General features: G+C 35.9%; 1 protein-coding gene across 5 annotated transcripts in view; it reads right to left on the reverse strand.

The window, feature by feature from the left end:
* The window catches only part of LOC121379304 (rho GTPase-activating protein 44-like), a 99116-nt gene that overhangs the window by 10444 nt on the left and 73818 nt on the right, over positions 1-14854 (reverse strand). Inside the window, exons 17-19 of one of the 5 annotated variants that reach the window (XM_041507855.1) lie at positions 10306-10552; positions 4408-4832; positions 180-2887 (exon numbers count right to left, since the gene is read on the reverse strand). In XM_041507855.1, the coding sequence (XP_041363789.1) occupies positions 2883-2887; positions 4408-4832; positions 10306-10552 (677 nt within the window). In that variant the 3' untranslated portion in view covers positions 180-2882. The other 4 variants (XM_041507854.1, XM_041507856.1, XM_041507853.1 and 1 more) reach the window with 4 other exon arrangements.

Here is a 14854-nt window from a genome sequence, read left to right on the forward strand (position 1 = left end):
GATAACTGCATTTGTTTGGAATAATTTCCAGTGATTACATGTATTTATATCAACACACATGAACATGATCTAGATTTGACCTTTATAGAAATTCCTTTTAATATATGAAAAAATCCCCCCTTCCCCCAAAAACGAAGAAAAGAAATATAAACCCCCCCCCCCCCCCAAAAAAAAAAAAAACCAAGATATCTCCATCTGAATGCATCAGGTTATTATTACATTTGTAGAACAAACAAAAAAACAAAAAAAACAAAAAAATCCAAGATGGTCTCCATCTGAATGCATCATAGGTTATTACAGGTTCTTCAAAGCACTACAATTTTTATTGGACATTTTATTAACATTACTGCAAACAGCACAACCCAGATTTACTGAGATCTGAAGAGTGAAAATAGCAGAAAATAATGTAGAAAACTCTTTTGTTTATGAAGCAAGCACAACACTGAAAATCACGTTAAAATTACAACATACATGTATACATTTTCACTGAATACATGTAGAAAGAATATAATCCTTACAGTGCTTTGCGTAGTGATATTCTATAAGTAAACTGCCTGTGCACAGCAATTTAACAGTTTTATAAATTCTGATTTTCTTCTGAATAATAAAATCTACATTCAATATTATTAAGCTTAAAACTTATACGCTACTGAATAAGTTATCTATAAATCTTCACAAACTGGTTTATAAATATTTGATAAGCTACATGCACAATACTTACAAGCATGATTTTCTACCAAAATAATTTAATGTGTTTTTTGTGCCAAACTCTGGAGCTCTGCGCAACATTTTCAACATAAAATATAGCATTTTTCTTTAATTAAGATTAAAGTACTTGTTTTAATTATTTTTATAAACTAACAAGAACGGCCACGCCATGATGGTCTGCATATTATATATGAGGAATAGTAAAAACATAAATCAATCCACATAAACATAGCATCATTCTTTAATCAAGATTAAAGTACTTGATTTAATTATTCTTATAAACTAACAAGAATGGCCAAGCCAAGATGGCCTGCATGTTATATATGCTGAGTAGTGAAAACATAAATCAATCCACATAACTGCTAGACAGATTAACACCTGGGCCCACATTTTCGAAGCCATCTTAGCACTACGAAATCATAAAACCATCGTAGGTTATGACATTCATACAGCACATGCCATAGTGATATCATAGCTTACAATGGTTTTACAACTTTGTAGGGTAAGATTGCTTTAAAAATATAGACCCTGATTCCTTTAACATTTTGTAAATCTATATTAAGAGCATATTAGGTAATTACAATATTTTCCCCATTAGCTAAACATTGATTCAAATAATTACGTTCTTTATATTTGTGAATTTTGTACCTTGTTTTGGCATCATATTTATGAATATTAAGATGTGTAGAGTAAAGAATATCACTTGGTGAAAATGTAAAGCAAATATTAAAGCAACTCACAACAAAAGGATTCAAAAGTTGTAAAAAATTAGAAACCAAACAAAATTCAAAATGACCTGGACCTTTGGGGTAGAAGGAATGGCCCAAGAGGTGAATAATTACAATTTAAAAAGCAAAAGGAGAAATGTTTAACAAAGTTCCAAATGACCATGACCTTGCCTTGACATCATAGTTTTGATACTGAAGGTGTGCTACTGAAAAACTCATTTGTTTTAGTTAACTGTACATTAACCTTTAAATGACCTTGATCTTCATGGGGCTTGAGATGAAAGTCATCCATTAATTAATTTAGAGCTAAATTCAATCAGAAAACCTTCAATTCTCAATGGCCATCACTTTGTTCTAGGGTCACATTCATGGGGCTAGAGTTATGCATTTGAAAGACTATTACTTCGTGAACAATATACTAAATGTGATATATCATCCATTAAACAATTCAAGAGTTAAAGGCAATTAGAGAATCCGTAGTCAAACATTAACACAGATTAACCATGCTTAAATTAAAATATATCACAAAATATTCCCAACATATACTAGAATGATGTTTGTAAAGCAAGAAGTGGAAAGTTTAACCAAACTTTGATCTGACTTTAACCAAATGTTTAACATGACTTTAACTAAACTTTAACCTGGCTTTAACCAAACTTTAACCTGACATTAACCAAATGTTTAACATGACTTTAACCAAACTTTAACCTGACATTAACCAAACTTTAACCTGACATTAACCAAGTGTTTAACCAAATGTTTGACTAAACTTTAACATGACTTTAACAACACTTTAATCTGGCTTTAACCAAATGTTTAACCAAACTTTAACCATATGTTTAACCAAACTTTATCCATATGTTTAACCAAACGTTTAACCGAACTTTAACCACTTTAACCTGTTAACCTGAGTTTGACCAAATGCTGACATCATCACCTTACTGACACAAGTCAATACAAATGAAACAATTTCCTTTTTAAACTGTACATTACCAGTGCAGCATTTCAGAGTCTATAAACCATCTTTTGGTATAAAAACTGATTTTCTCTTGAGAAAAAGCTTTTCTATTTAAAAAAAAAAAAAATTAATGGGTTTTTTTTTACTATCAAGAATTGACAGTGTCAAAGTGTAAGATTTGATACCAAAAATGTATAAATTACAAATAGAATATCCTTTTTATGGAGCTTTTATATATATTAACATCATGCTGTAAATTTCTCTCTGTTGGCCATATTGTAGTGAGATGCAAAACTCGGAAGCATGTAGCTGGCAAGCATTGTGCATTGCAACAGATAAACACAATGCTGCTATTGCGGTCAACAATTTCATCCTACCATCATACTAACGCTTTTCTATGATCTGACTGCTCAAGGATGACAAACTGTTGTTTTAATTTAAGGTAAATTCTCACAGTGCAACTTGCAGTAACAACTTGTAATATACATCTAGTCTGTAATATGAAAATATATAAAAATGTAACAATTTTGGCACTATATATTAAGCTATAAACAGTAAGAATGAATGAGTAAAAATGAATACACCCCATGGGTCGACTGATCACAAGCAAATTGTATACTACAGCATGTTACTGTAAGTGACAGGGAATTTTTAAAAGTCTCAGTTTAATCGGGGCAGGTTAAAAAGATGCCACAAAACAGCCAAGTGGCTTCAAGCAGTTGAAAGGTTTTAAGTAAAACACAGATTTATTGGAAAAATAAAATACAAAAATGTTAGAAAATTTGTAGTTTTATTTTGATATTTAGTTTTTTTGTAATGTTAAGAAATAAAAGTATAGCAGATTCGAAAGATTAATAAAAACAAAGCTTTTTTTAAAGTCAAGTCAGGTCTGGTCATAGGGCTTAAAGTGCACATTCAGAGCAAGCTGTTGTAATGCACGCCTGTCATGGCGCAGGTGTCCACTTACGTCAGCTCCTTTATCCAGAAAAGGAAGCTTTTTTTTGTAGGATGGCACTTATATTTTGCACTCAGGATTGTCAAAACAAAAGGACAATCAATGAATTTCAGGATTCATTTCTTTGGGCTATTTCGTTTGGTTTAAAAAACCTGCATGATTCAAACAAGCAAACTTTCACATCGAAACATAATGAACACAATGAGCACTATAACATAATTAATCACCTTATTCAAAATCCTTCTTAAAAATAGAAAGCCCCAACTCCAGGTTTTTTATAGTTTAAAAGAGTGATTCTTAATTTCAGCTAACTTATCTGAATCATTGTAATTAACACATCATTCATTTCAACTTTAAAAAGTTAATACTTAAATACAGCTACAACTAACTAGATATGTTTCTAGTTTTCAATACGTACTATTTTGGCAGTTTTTAAACGTTTAACTACAAAAGCATAAGCATACACATCATCTTCCATGGCTTAAAATGCACACATTGTCATGTCATGTCAGTTATTATAGAAGAACGTGTGTATTCACAACTCTGTATGCTCAGAGGTCATACTAAAAATGATCCAGTATATTTGTACTCAGGTTGTATATAATGCACTTTCACCGTGGCAGCACAATATAATTGCCAAAACAACATGCATTGTAAAGAATGACAGACCCGCCGAGGAAATCAACCAATCACAGAGACTCCACATTATTTTTTTGTTTTTGTTCGGCCAATCACAAACGTTCAAAGTCACAACAAAGGCCGAATGCATCAGCCTATCACAGATTCGGTTATATTCAAGTTAAAACTCTAAAATTTTCATTTTCATTCAACCAGTCACAGATGCGTTTCCTCTGTGGATTTATTAATTGGCGGAGGAGGTGGGGGAGGTATTGGGCGTGAGGCCACTCTCATACTTTGTGAAGAAGCAGTTGCAGCCCTTGGAAGACCGACAGAGTTAGCATGCATGTCTGAAGAAGGCGTGGCAGTAGAAAGCAAATGGCTGGTTAGTGAGGAGACCGTCTCCTTGTTTAAACTGTCTGGAGAAGAATTCAAACTACCTTGACCACTGGACGAATCCTGAGCCGCTGCTGCTGGGGTGAGGTTGATGTTTGCGCCTGTCGACAACGATCTCTGATGGTTAGTCGGCGGGATGCTGGGTCTGGCGGGTGGGGGCCCCATCGGCCGTTCTGGCTTCTCCGGCTTTTCTGGGGGAGGGCCCGCAGGTCTGTCATGGTGCGGGTGTGATTTTTCCGAAGGAAGCGGTTTCACACGCTCAGTCAGTGTCTGTACCTCGCCCCCTGCCTCCGACGGGGATTCTGGAGAAGCAAGAGGCGCGTTCCGTGGCCACGTAGACGACTGGTTGACAGTTGGCCGCGTGGAAACTGTTGCCGTCACGGCCACAGAGTATGGCCGATCAGGAGGAGGGGGTGGGGCTTGTTTTCGTGTTTGACGTCGGAGCATTTTCGGGCTCACTTGTTCTTCTCTAAAAAAAATAAAAAATTAAATGATTAATACAATTTATAGGAACTGCATTAATACATAAACACTATTAATGTATTATTTATTATTATTATTCACCATTTCCCGTTACAGAGGCCTGTCCTATATTCAGGTTGAAAGCAGTGGTCTAGTTGGTCAATGTGAATATTAGGATGTGTTGAAAAATGCTACACAAATATTATTAACACTTACCTGTACTAAACGTTTATTCTAAGGATAATACTGAAGCTCACACCAAATTGTATTAATAAAAATATGTTTATTTGAAAGCAGATCAATTTCAGTGTTATTAGTTAAAAGGTGGTTGTAAAACAGTTTATACTGAAAAGTAATAATCAAACATGGATGGATGATACAAGTAATACCAGCTGACCTCCTTGATGAAAACCAACAAACACAGCAAAATTGTATAAACACAGAACTGACATTCAAAAGTGTATTACACTCAAACCTATTTAAAGGATTTCTGTATAAGAAACACCTGTCTACAAAAGACACTTCACATGTACATGTACCAATTGTACATACAATACGCATAACCTGTACATAGAGATCACCTGCAAATAAATACCTATTTTGGTTGCACAGTAGGCCTATCTTTGAAAATAGGAGGTTGTTTGAGGAAAGTAGACAGCTTTATTATCCACATAGTTCAAGATATACAAGGGAATATAACCAGTGTGACCCACGTGCACAACGAATGACGTAATTTTGTGAAGCGATGTCATAACTTAATGCAGCTTCCCCAGTCTTACATACATGTATGTGAAAAACACAATTTTTAAGAAAGCAGTTTGAGTTTGTCTTAAGCATATGAACTGAGTTCCCAAAGGGAGTAAGATCTATAGGGACATGTTGTATATTCTGGATGATGATGATGAAGAAGAAGTTTGTTTTGTTTAACGACACCACTAGAGCACATTGATTTATTAATCATCGGCTATTGGATGTCAAACATTTGGTAATTTTGACGTATAGTCTCAGAAAGGAAACCCGCTACATTTTTCTATTAGTAGCAAGGAATCTTTTTATATGCACCATTTCAGTCAGGACAGCACATACCATGGCCTTTGATATACCAGTCGTGGTGTACTGGCTGGAGTGAGAAATAGCCCGATGGGCCCACCGACAGGGATTGATCCTACACCGAACGTGCATGAAGCGCTTTACCATTGGGCTATGTCCTGCTCCCTATTCTGGTTGATGAATTAAAAAAAAAAGTCATTAAAAGGAAGAAAGGAAATGTTTTATTTAACGATGCACTCAACACATTTTATTTACGGTTATATGGCGTCAGACATATGGTTAAGGACCACACAGATATTGAAGGAGAAAACCCGCTGTCATCACTTCATTGGCTACTCTTTTTCGATTAGCAGTAAGGGATCTTTTATATGCATTATCCCACAGACAGGATAGCACCAACCACGACCTTTTATATACTAGTCATGGTGCACTGGCCGGAATGAGAAACAGCCCAAAGGGGATCGATCCTAGACCGACCGCACATCAAGTGAACACTTTACCACTGGGCTATGTCCCGCCTATCATTAAACGCTAAGATAACCTTACGTGTATTACAAGGTAGTTAGGTACTTAAAGGAAACATGTCACGAGACCATATTATAGCTCATTTTAAAAGCAAAATGATATAAAAATAATATACAAATAAGTTTATAACAATAAAATACGCGTAGTTAACTTAAAATGAAGAAATTACGCCAATCAGTATCAAAGTACGATTTATGCATATTTGTTCGTGAGCGTTCGGAAAAAAAAAGGGAAGTGACGTCAGAGCCGCTGCACTCTTCCATTGTTGTTAACTGTTTATATATGGAGTAAGGGGCTTACGATATTTTCAGTCCAGCAGTGCCGTACTGCGCGGCCTTTGGGTGTAAAAATAAACAGTTTAAACGATCAGGGCCCGCGCTTATAAAACTTTTAGAGTCCAGACTCAATCTCTAATGACGTCACACGCATACAAGTTGTATGGTGTTGTCATGACGTTCCCGTCTCAAACTCTATTAGAGTCTCGGGTCTAGACTATAAAAGTTTTATAAGCCCCAGGCCTGGATGGTCTTTTTACGGTTTTCCAAAGGATTGTATCCGAAGAAAGACGCGTGTATTTTATCGCAAAACAAAAGATTGGACACCAACACCGCATAGTACTTTGGTGTCAGCCTATTTTAGTATTTACAGCCCGGAGCACGTTACCCAGAGACAAAAACAGTACTCGGTTGCGAATGCCGAGGTGTACATTGTACATATTTGGCACAAAGATACACCTCAGCATGATGTATTTATATATGTTAAAACAAAAATGTAGATTTTTTTTTTTTTTTTTTTTTAAAAGAAGAGATTTTTCATAACAAAATCTGTATTCACTGTCCGAAGAAGGAAACGTCAATAATTAATTAAATATGGCATATACAAACATAGGATTTGGCATGAGGATGCATCTCAGTACGATGTATTTAAATATGTTTAAAAAATATTTTTATTTTTTTTAAATAATGATTTTAATCTTCGGGCGGAGTACATCACAAAAACGTTCCTCATCGCCCGAAGCCCCAAAGTAACACGAAGTTCAATACAAAATAAACCACTACTGTCGGTGTCGAAATAACTATTATGTTTCATCCACGGGCTGACGACTTGAGAATCGGAGTGTTGTTTTAGTTAATTGGTCCTTTCTTTCCGTGGCCTGCACATGTGATTCCTGATTGGCAGGTTATGTTGCAGGGTATCAACCAGGTAAGTGATTACCACTGTCTAGACATATGTACAAAATACTTGCCAATTTTTTAAGATCACAGGGTATTGACCTGTCGTGACTATAGTACAATGTTAATAGACATTATCAGCCGCCCTGCTTCATTACTGTAAATAATGCTGTAAAACCCTTGTTTAAGTAGACTTTCCCATCTAAAATTACAAAACTGACCAATTACGTAGTACCAAAGAAAAGAAAATTATCACATGGGTATCGTGAGTCGTCATTTTCACTCTAACGCACCCTACCAATAGGCCTAATAATATGCTGATTTTTTTTAAGAGAGAAAAATACTATAACCCCATTTCGTTCTATTGATGCAAATTGAAATATATTTAGTTAAAAAGTTGATTATACTCTCAAGTCATTTATGTTGTTTTACAAGTCAGTTTAATGAAAGTGAAGCGCCTTGTAAATTAGAGCATTTGTTTACACTGTGCATACAAATTTCATTATGTACAGCCCGAACATGAAAAATGCGATATTTTCTAAAAAAAAAATTAAAACATTGTCCTACATTTATATTTTTTACATATTTAAATACATCATATCAAGGTGTATCTTTATGCTAAATATGAACAGTATACACCTCAGCATTAGCATCCGAGTTTTGGTTTTGTCTCCGGGTTACTTTCGGGCTCCGGGCTGTAAATTGGTCCACAAGTCTGGTCTGGCACCATCGGTTTCTCCACCCTCCGACTCGCTATCCATTTTTTCTTCAGTATCACTGTTGTAAGTAAATGTGTGTCTTTCTTCATTTACTAACAGCTCAAATTGATATGGCAAAACGTTTTGCGAACGAACACTCATTGTTTTGGTAAGCTGTGCAAGTCTTAGATTCTTTATGAGTGGTACGGACTAATGCTTTTAAGTGTAAGGCTTCAGATCAAGCGACGCGTCTCTGACATCACAGACCTCGTGATTGCCCTGCTCATAAAGATCGGCAATTTCCACTAAGAGCTCGTATCTGGAGGTTTTTTATGGAGATATTTGAAGTAATTAATTTAATTTTTTTTTTTTTTTTTAGGTGATTCAATTTATAATTAATTGTACATGGTTGGTACCAAATATAGGTCACGTGACATGTTTCCTTTAAAGAGCGAACAATGGTTGCCAAATATCGCTGCCTTCTGCCTGCTAATGAACACACTGACATTTGTTAGTCTGACTGGGATTAAACTTGTCTGTTACTGGGTTCCCTTACAGTGGTCATACATATTTAACACATTTTTTTTCTTTAAGATAACAAAAGGTGACAAAAAGTTTTTAATTCCATTCAGAATTGATTTTAAAGTTTTGAAAACACATTTTAAAAATATACTTACCTTGATTTTTGTATTGCATTAATTCCCCACAGCTCTTTACACTGTGTTTTTACATAATTATTATTTTCCTAATCATATTCAAGTATTTACCTTTGTTTGACACCCAACAGTTGATGTGTATTTTTGTGCTGGGGCGTCATTAAAGATTCTTTATTCATTACCCAGTGCAGGCCTTTGGATTTCACAGTAACGATAGTTTCTGGTAATATGTCAGTAGCATGTCGGTAAAATCATGGAACCAAAATTTTGTTTCCCATGATTATTACATAGAGTACAACAATATAATATAAATAGTTTCCGATGGGTTCCCATGATCACAACGTAGCCCAGTGGTAAAGCACTCACTTGATGCACAGTCAGTTTGGGATCGATCCCCATCAGTGGGCCCATTAGGCTATTTCGTGCTCCATCCAGTGTACCACGACTGGTACATCAAAGGCCGTGGTATGTGCTATCCTGGCTATAGGATGGTGCATATAAAAAATCCCTTGCTGCTAATTGAAATGGTGACAGCAGGTTTCCTCTCTCATTATCTGTGTGGTCCTCAATCGATCAATAAAATATTTACACGCTCCTATACCACGAAGGTTTCGAGCATGTCTATCCCAGGTTCGGCCACCGGATGCCAGTAGTCCAACCTGGGACAGAACAATCACTGGGGCAATTTTGATATTTAAACAAACAGGGAAAAAGGACTTTACAATAAAAAAAAATGTGCGTTATTTTCCCAAACAATATTTAATATACAGCAAACAACTAACAATTTGTAACGCAAATTTAGATCGGGCAGTCCTAAATCTAAATATATTTTTAAAAAATGTTTTAATATATTAATTAGCCCTCAAAATAGGGGTGGCAGGTGACTAGGATGTTAGGCTTCAGCCACAGGTTTTTTTAATAGGCGGATATGTTTTACTTAGGGGCACCCATCGTATTGGGGACATCGGTGTGGCCGAAACCGGGGAAGGCTCCGGGGGGGGGGGGGGGGGGGGGGGGGGGGGGGGGGGGGGAGGGGGAGGGGGAGAGGAGGGGCAGTCCCCCGGACCATGTGGTCCTTAACCATATGTTCGATGCCATATAACCGTAAATAAAATGTGTTGAATGTGTCGTTCAATGAAACATTTGCCATGATCACAAGGCACAGAAACAAAAAAGTGTTTCCCATGAAGTTTGAAATCGTATGGCCTGCAGTGCCAGTTACAACCAATAGTGAGTACTCAGCTCATTATTTAAGACTTGGTATAACACCACTATATCGACTTCCTTCTAACTACTAATCTATAACCGTGTTGAGGACAGGTAATGTTAAAAAAAAATAGTAAGATCTAAAGCTCTGAATTACTGTTGACATGGAATACCTATTGTTGTCTGCCGACGAACTCATCACACTGATGGAGGACCCAGCTGTGTTGTCTGTCGCTGTATGTGTCGACGACGTGGACGATGAAGGACTCGCATTTGGAGACGCAGAAAGTTGTGGGCTGCTACTAGTGGGAGGCTGCTGTACAGAATTGGTGGTAGGGGTGGCGGCTGTGGGGCTTTCGTACAGAGGGTTATCATAGTGGTGGAGCAATGGACTCTCACCCACGTCGGCAAAGTCAAAGTCTGTCAAAGACAAACAAGAGAAATGAAAACTCCAATTACTGCTTGAAAAAAAAAAAATTGATACTAAACTGTGAGAAAAAAGTATTGAAAACCTTGTTGCTTAATGGGAATAATGCCCTATGATTTTCATTGATGGTATGTTATAATTGTTTTTATTAAAGCCGCAATTCCCATTTGCCGATCTTATTTAAAGTTATCTGTTAATGCAAAACATGAACTACAATTATTTCTTTTCACCACCACCACTAGAACACACTAAATTATTAATCACTGGCTACTGGATGTCAAACATTTGGTAATTCTGACATATAACTTTTAAAAAGCCACTGGCTAGGACTTAATGGGGTTTGATCCTACAACCCAATCAATGACAGACAAGTATTCTACTGACCGAGTTAGATCGCGATCCTTTAGTACAGAATACTAAAACCCTCAGACACCGAATACTATCAGAGCTTCATAATGGTCAATTAAATATTTTTATTTCGTCTAGACTGATGATTGAAGCCAATTTAAATCAAAGAATGGCAAAATGACATCATGGCAAGAATCATAAATAGGAAAATCTATTCTAAATGTCTGTTTCCACTTAAGCATTTTATACTGTATGTTCATGTCACATAAAATGCATCGGCAAAACTCTTCATTTGCTACATGGAGTTACAATGAAAAGCTTTCCACTGCTATGTTCATCACTGGCGTAGGAAGCGGGGGTGGGGGGGGGGCATCTGCCCCCCCACTTTGTGGGAGCAGCGATGTTTTTTAATATATATTTATACATGTATTTATATATATATATATATATATATATATATATATATATATATATATATATATATATGCTCACCCCACCCCACTTTTTGTCACCTTCCAACACCCATGTCATTTAAGAAAACGTGTTGCCACAGTGAGATGAATGTCTTGAATTGGAAGGCACACATTCAGACATGTTTTACATTCCATACTTATCTTGTTCAACCAATGAGATTCCTGTATTTGGGGGTCAGGTCAACATGATTAATGGATAGATAGGAAGTCGTACCTGCCCATGTATACCACCAAGATGGAAACAGTTGACCGGTGTGGTGAATGACAGACCTGTATTTACTGGTCATTTAACGGCAAGTGAACTGGGGCACAAAAATATGACCTCAAATATTTAAGTGAAAACAAACCTTAAATGATAATGCAAATTATACTCTAAGCATCAACTTTAATGCTTCTAATGGAATCTTATATTAAAAACATTTTTCAAAATCCATGATAGCATTTATATATATATATATATATATATATATATATATATATATATATTTATTTATTTATTTATTGGATGCCACTTTATAATTTGTTCTAATGAACACTCATTGTTTATTTATTTTATTTATTTTTCTGAACACAAAGATATATCATTAATTTTGTTTAAATATGTCCATGACTAGTAAGACTTCTAGTCACAAAGAACCAATCAAGCCTAACTTAAATTATAATGACACATACACAGCAAAATAAAGACAAAAAAAACAGGCATTCCAAATTTTTAACAAATTGCACAGAAATGCTCGTAACAGTGACACAGAAATGTAACTTGTGAAGTTAAGAACAGTGAACACAGCCAGGCTTGTCAAGTGCTGTTCTCTATTTGTCTGCACAGAACAGGAAAGAAGATATCCGAAACAAGCTGTCCTCTTCATACATACATACACGTACATGTGCTTGACTTGTATCTTACTACCAAGATACACTATAACATTACTAGTGAAATGCTACTGGTGATGTAGTGCACATGTACTAAGCTACCATTAATACACTAAAAATCCACACTACTTTACTAGTTATGCACTGTCATTATAACCTTTTTTTCGCATGAAATAGAAAGATAAAGAAGTACATGCTCATGATGTGTTTGCGTGCAAAAAAAGAAAGAAAAAAAAGAAAAGAGATAGAGATCTCGGTCTATATGTAAATCATGTAACTGTTTTTCATTCTTCCCCCACCTTTTATTTGGATGATCATAAATTTTTGTTCTGCAAAATTACTACTTTCCTTTTAAATTAAGTGGTTCATAAAATGCACAACTGAAAAATGTGTAAATATTTACAAATTTCTTTTTTGATAATAATATTTACCTGACATTAAAATTTCACTTTGATTGTATGGCGAACCCTTGGTTTAGGTCTGTTTTCATGGTAACCATATTACTAATTTTCAAGAAGCTGAAGGAAAATTGGATTTCATCCTTGCACTTCAACAAGGCTAAGTTCAGTTGCATGGGACAGGGCTAACTGGAACACATTTTGCTTTAGCCAATATTATGATTCATGTATGCAGAGTATTTCCTTGAAAACTATTTAAAATTGGTTAATTTAAGGAACATTTTATTTGTCAAATAGTAAATGCTGTAGCAACTTTGTATAAAAATTAGCATTTGGCTAATTTGGCAACCAGCCTTGGTGGTGTCGTGGTTAAGCAATCAGACATAAGGCTGGTCGATACAGGGTTCACAGCCCGGTACCGACTCCCACCCAGAGCAAGTTTTAACGACTCAGTGGGTAGGTATAAGACCACTACAGCCTGTTCTCTCTCACTGACCAATAACTAACAACTAACTCACTGTCCTGGACAGACAGCTCAGATAGCTGAGGTGTGTGTGCCCAGGACAGCATGCTTGAATCATAATTGAATATAAGCACGAAAATAAGTTGAAATGAATGAATAATTTGGCAGTGGACAGGGTGAACCATCACCCTGATGGGGCAGCTATTTCATTTGCATCACCCCCTGGTGTGATCCCTAATGTACATACCTCACAAACAAGGCTCAGTGCCTTTAACACATGTACAGTGATGATAAAAACGTTTGTTGTGAAAACTACACTTACAATCTTCACAAGGTGGTTTGACTGGAATATGTAACACTTTCATGTCACGGTATTTTCAGATACTTCATTAAAACTACACCATTAGGTACATGTATACATGGATGGTTGCAAATTTAGTAGGATTTTGAATATTAGCCATCCCAGATTTTGGGTTGGAGGTTACGAGATGGAATCTCAAAATATCCATACATGTTTCAATTTTGTTGGAATCTTTAAAATTTAAAAAAAAATAAAAATTAAAAATTTAAATTCCCAAATTCAATGCCTTCATGGTACTTCCACCAATGACTGCTATGTTAATGGCAGATTGTACTATCAATGGTCACTGTCTGAATGATACACTGTACTACAAACCATTACTGTAGATTATGTTATCAGCACACAAAAAACCCAAATGATGTATCATCTAATACACTGTTCTGTTGATAATAATAACCAATGATGCGTTGTACCATTAAACTACCAGTTATATAGTATATCTGTCAAAAATATTACGAACTATAAAATTCTATACTACAATAGGCTACTGTAACATGTACATTAAAAAATAAACTATTCTGGTACCGTAATTTCCTGCGTATTGCTCGCGGGCTATGTGATTTAAAACATTAAAAAATGCCTCCTGCGGACTATCTGGCGGTGCGGGCTATGTGATCATTATTCGTTTTATTTTGTTAATAAACATGCAGGCTAATAAAACAAAATCATAAAAGTAAATAATAGTACCGGTATGCAAAAATTTATTTTAAACACAATTAACGGTGTTAAACATAAAACACAGTGACAGTTCAGTCCCATCCGTCGAATTCGGAGTCTTCCGATTCACTATCGAAAAGCTGCAACTGAGTTTCTTTTAAGCAACCTGCTATGGTAGACAGGGGAATATCGTCATCACTGCTGTCACTATCACAAGGTTCTGATGCTTGTAATATTCCAGCTTTATGGAATGCTTTAATAATTATCTTTCTATCAACAGACTCCCATGCCTTCAGCACCCAATTCACAACTTCGACATAAGAAGATCTGCGCATGCGTCCCGTTTTTGTGTACGTGTGCAGTCCTTCAGACATCCAAGCTTCCCATTGCTCTTGTACTTTAACCTTGAATACATGGTTCACTGTCAAATCTAGTGTCTGGAATTTTTTTGTTAATCCACCTGGAATTATCGCTATATGATTATTCAACATTTTCAGTTCACTTTTGACACTTTCAAGTTTATGAGCTGACATGCTATACATAACTAGAAGGCACTTTGCCTGACTGAAAAATGACCCTGCCCGCTTTTTCCAAACACCTTGTGTCCAAACAGACATTTCTTCTTCATTCATCCAACCCTTTTTGTTGTAACATACAACAACACCAGGGGGAAAAGTTACTTTCGGAAGTGTAATCCGCTTAAATATCACCATTGGGCGTAGTTT

The sequence above is a fragment of the Gigantopelta aegis genome, chromosome 8, assembly GCF_016097555.1.
Source record: "Gigantopelta aegis isolate Gae_Host chromosome 8, Gae_host_genome, whole genome shotgun sequence".
Taxonomy (NCBI): domain Eukaryota; kingdom Metazoa; phylum Mollusca; class Gastropoda; order Neomphalida; family Peltospiridae; genus Gigantopelta; species Gigantopelta aegis.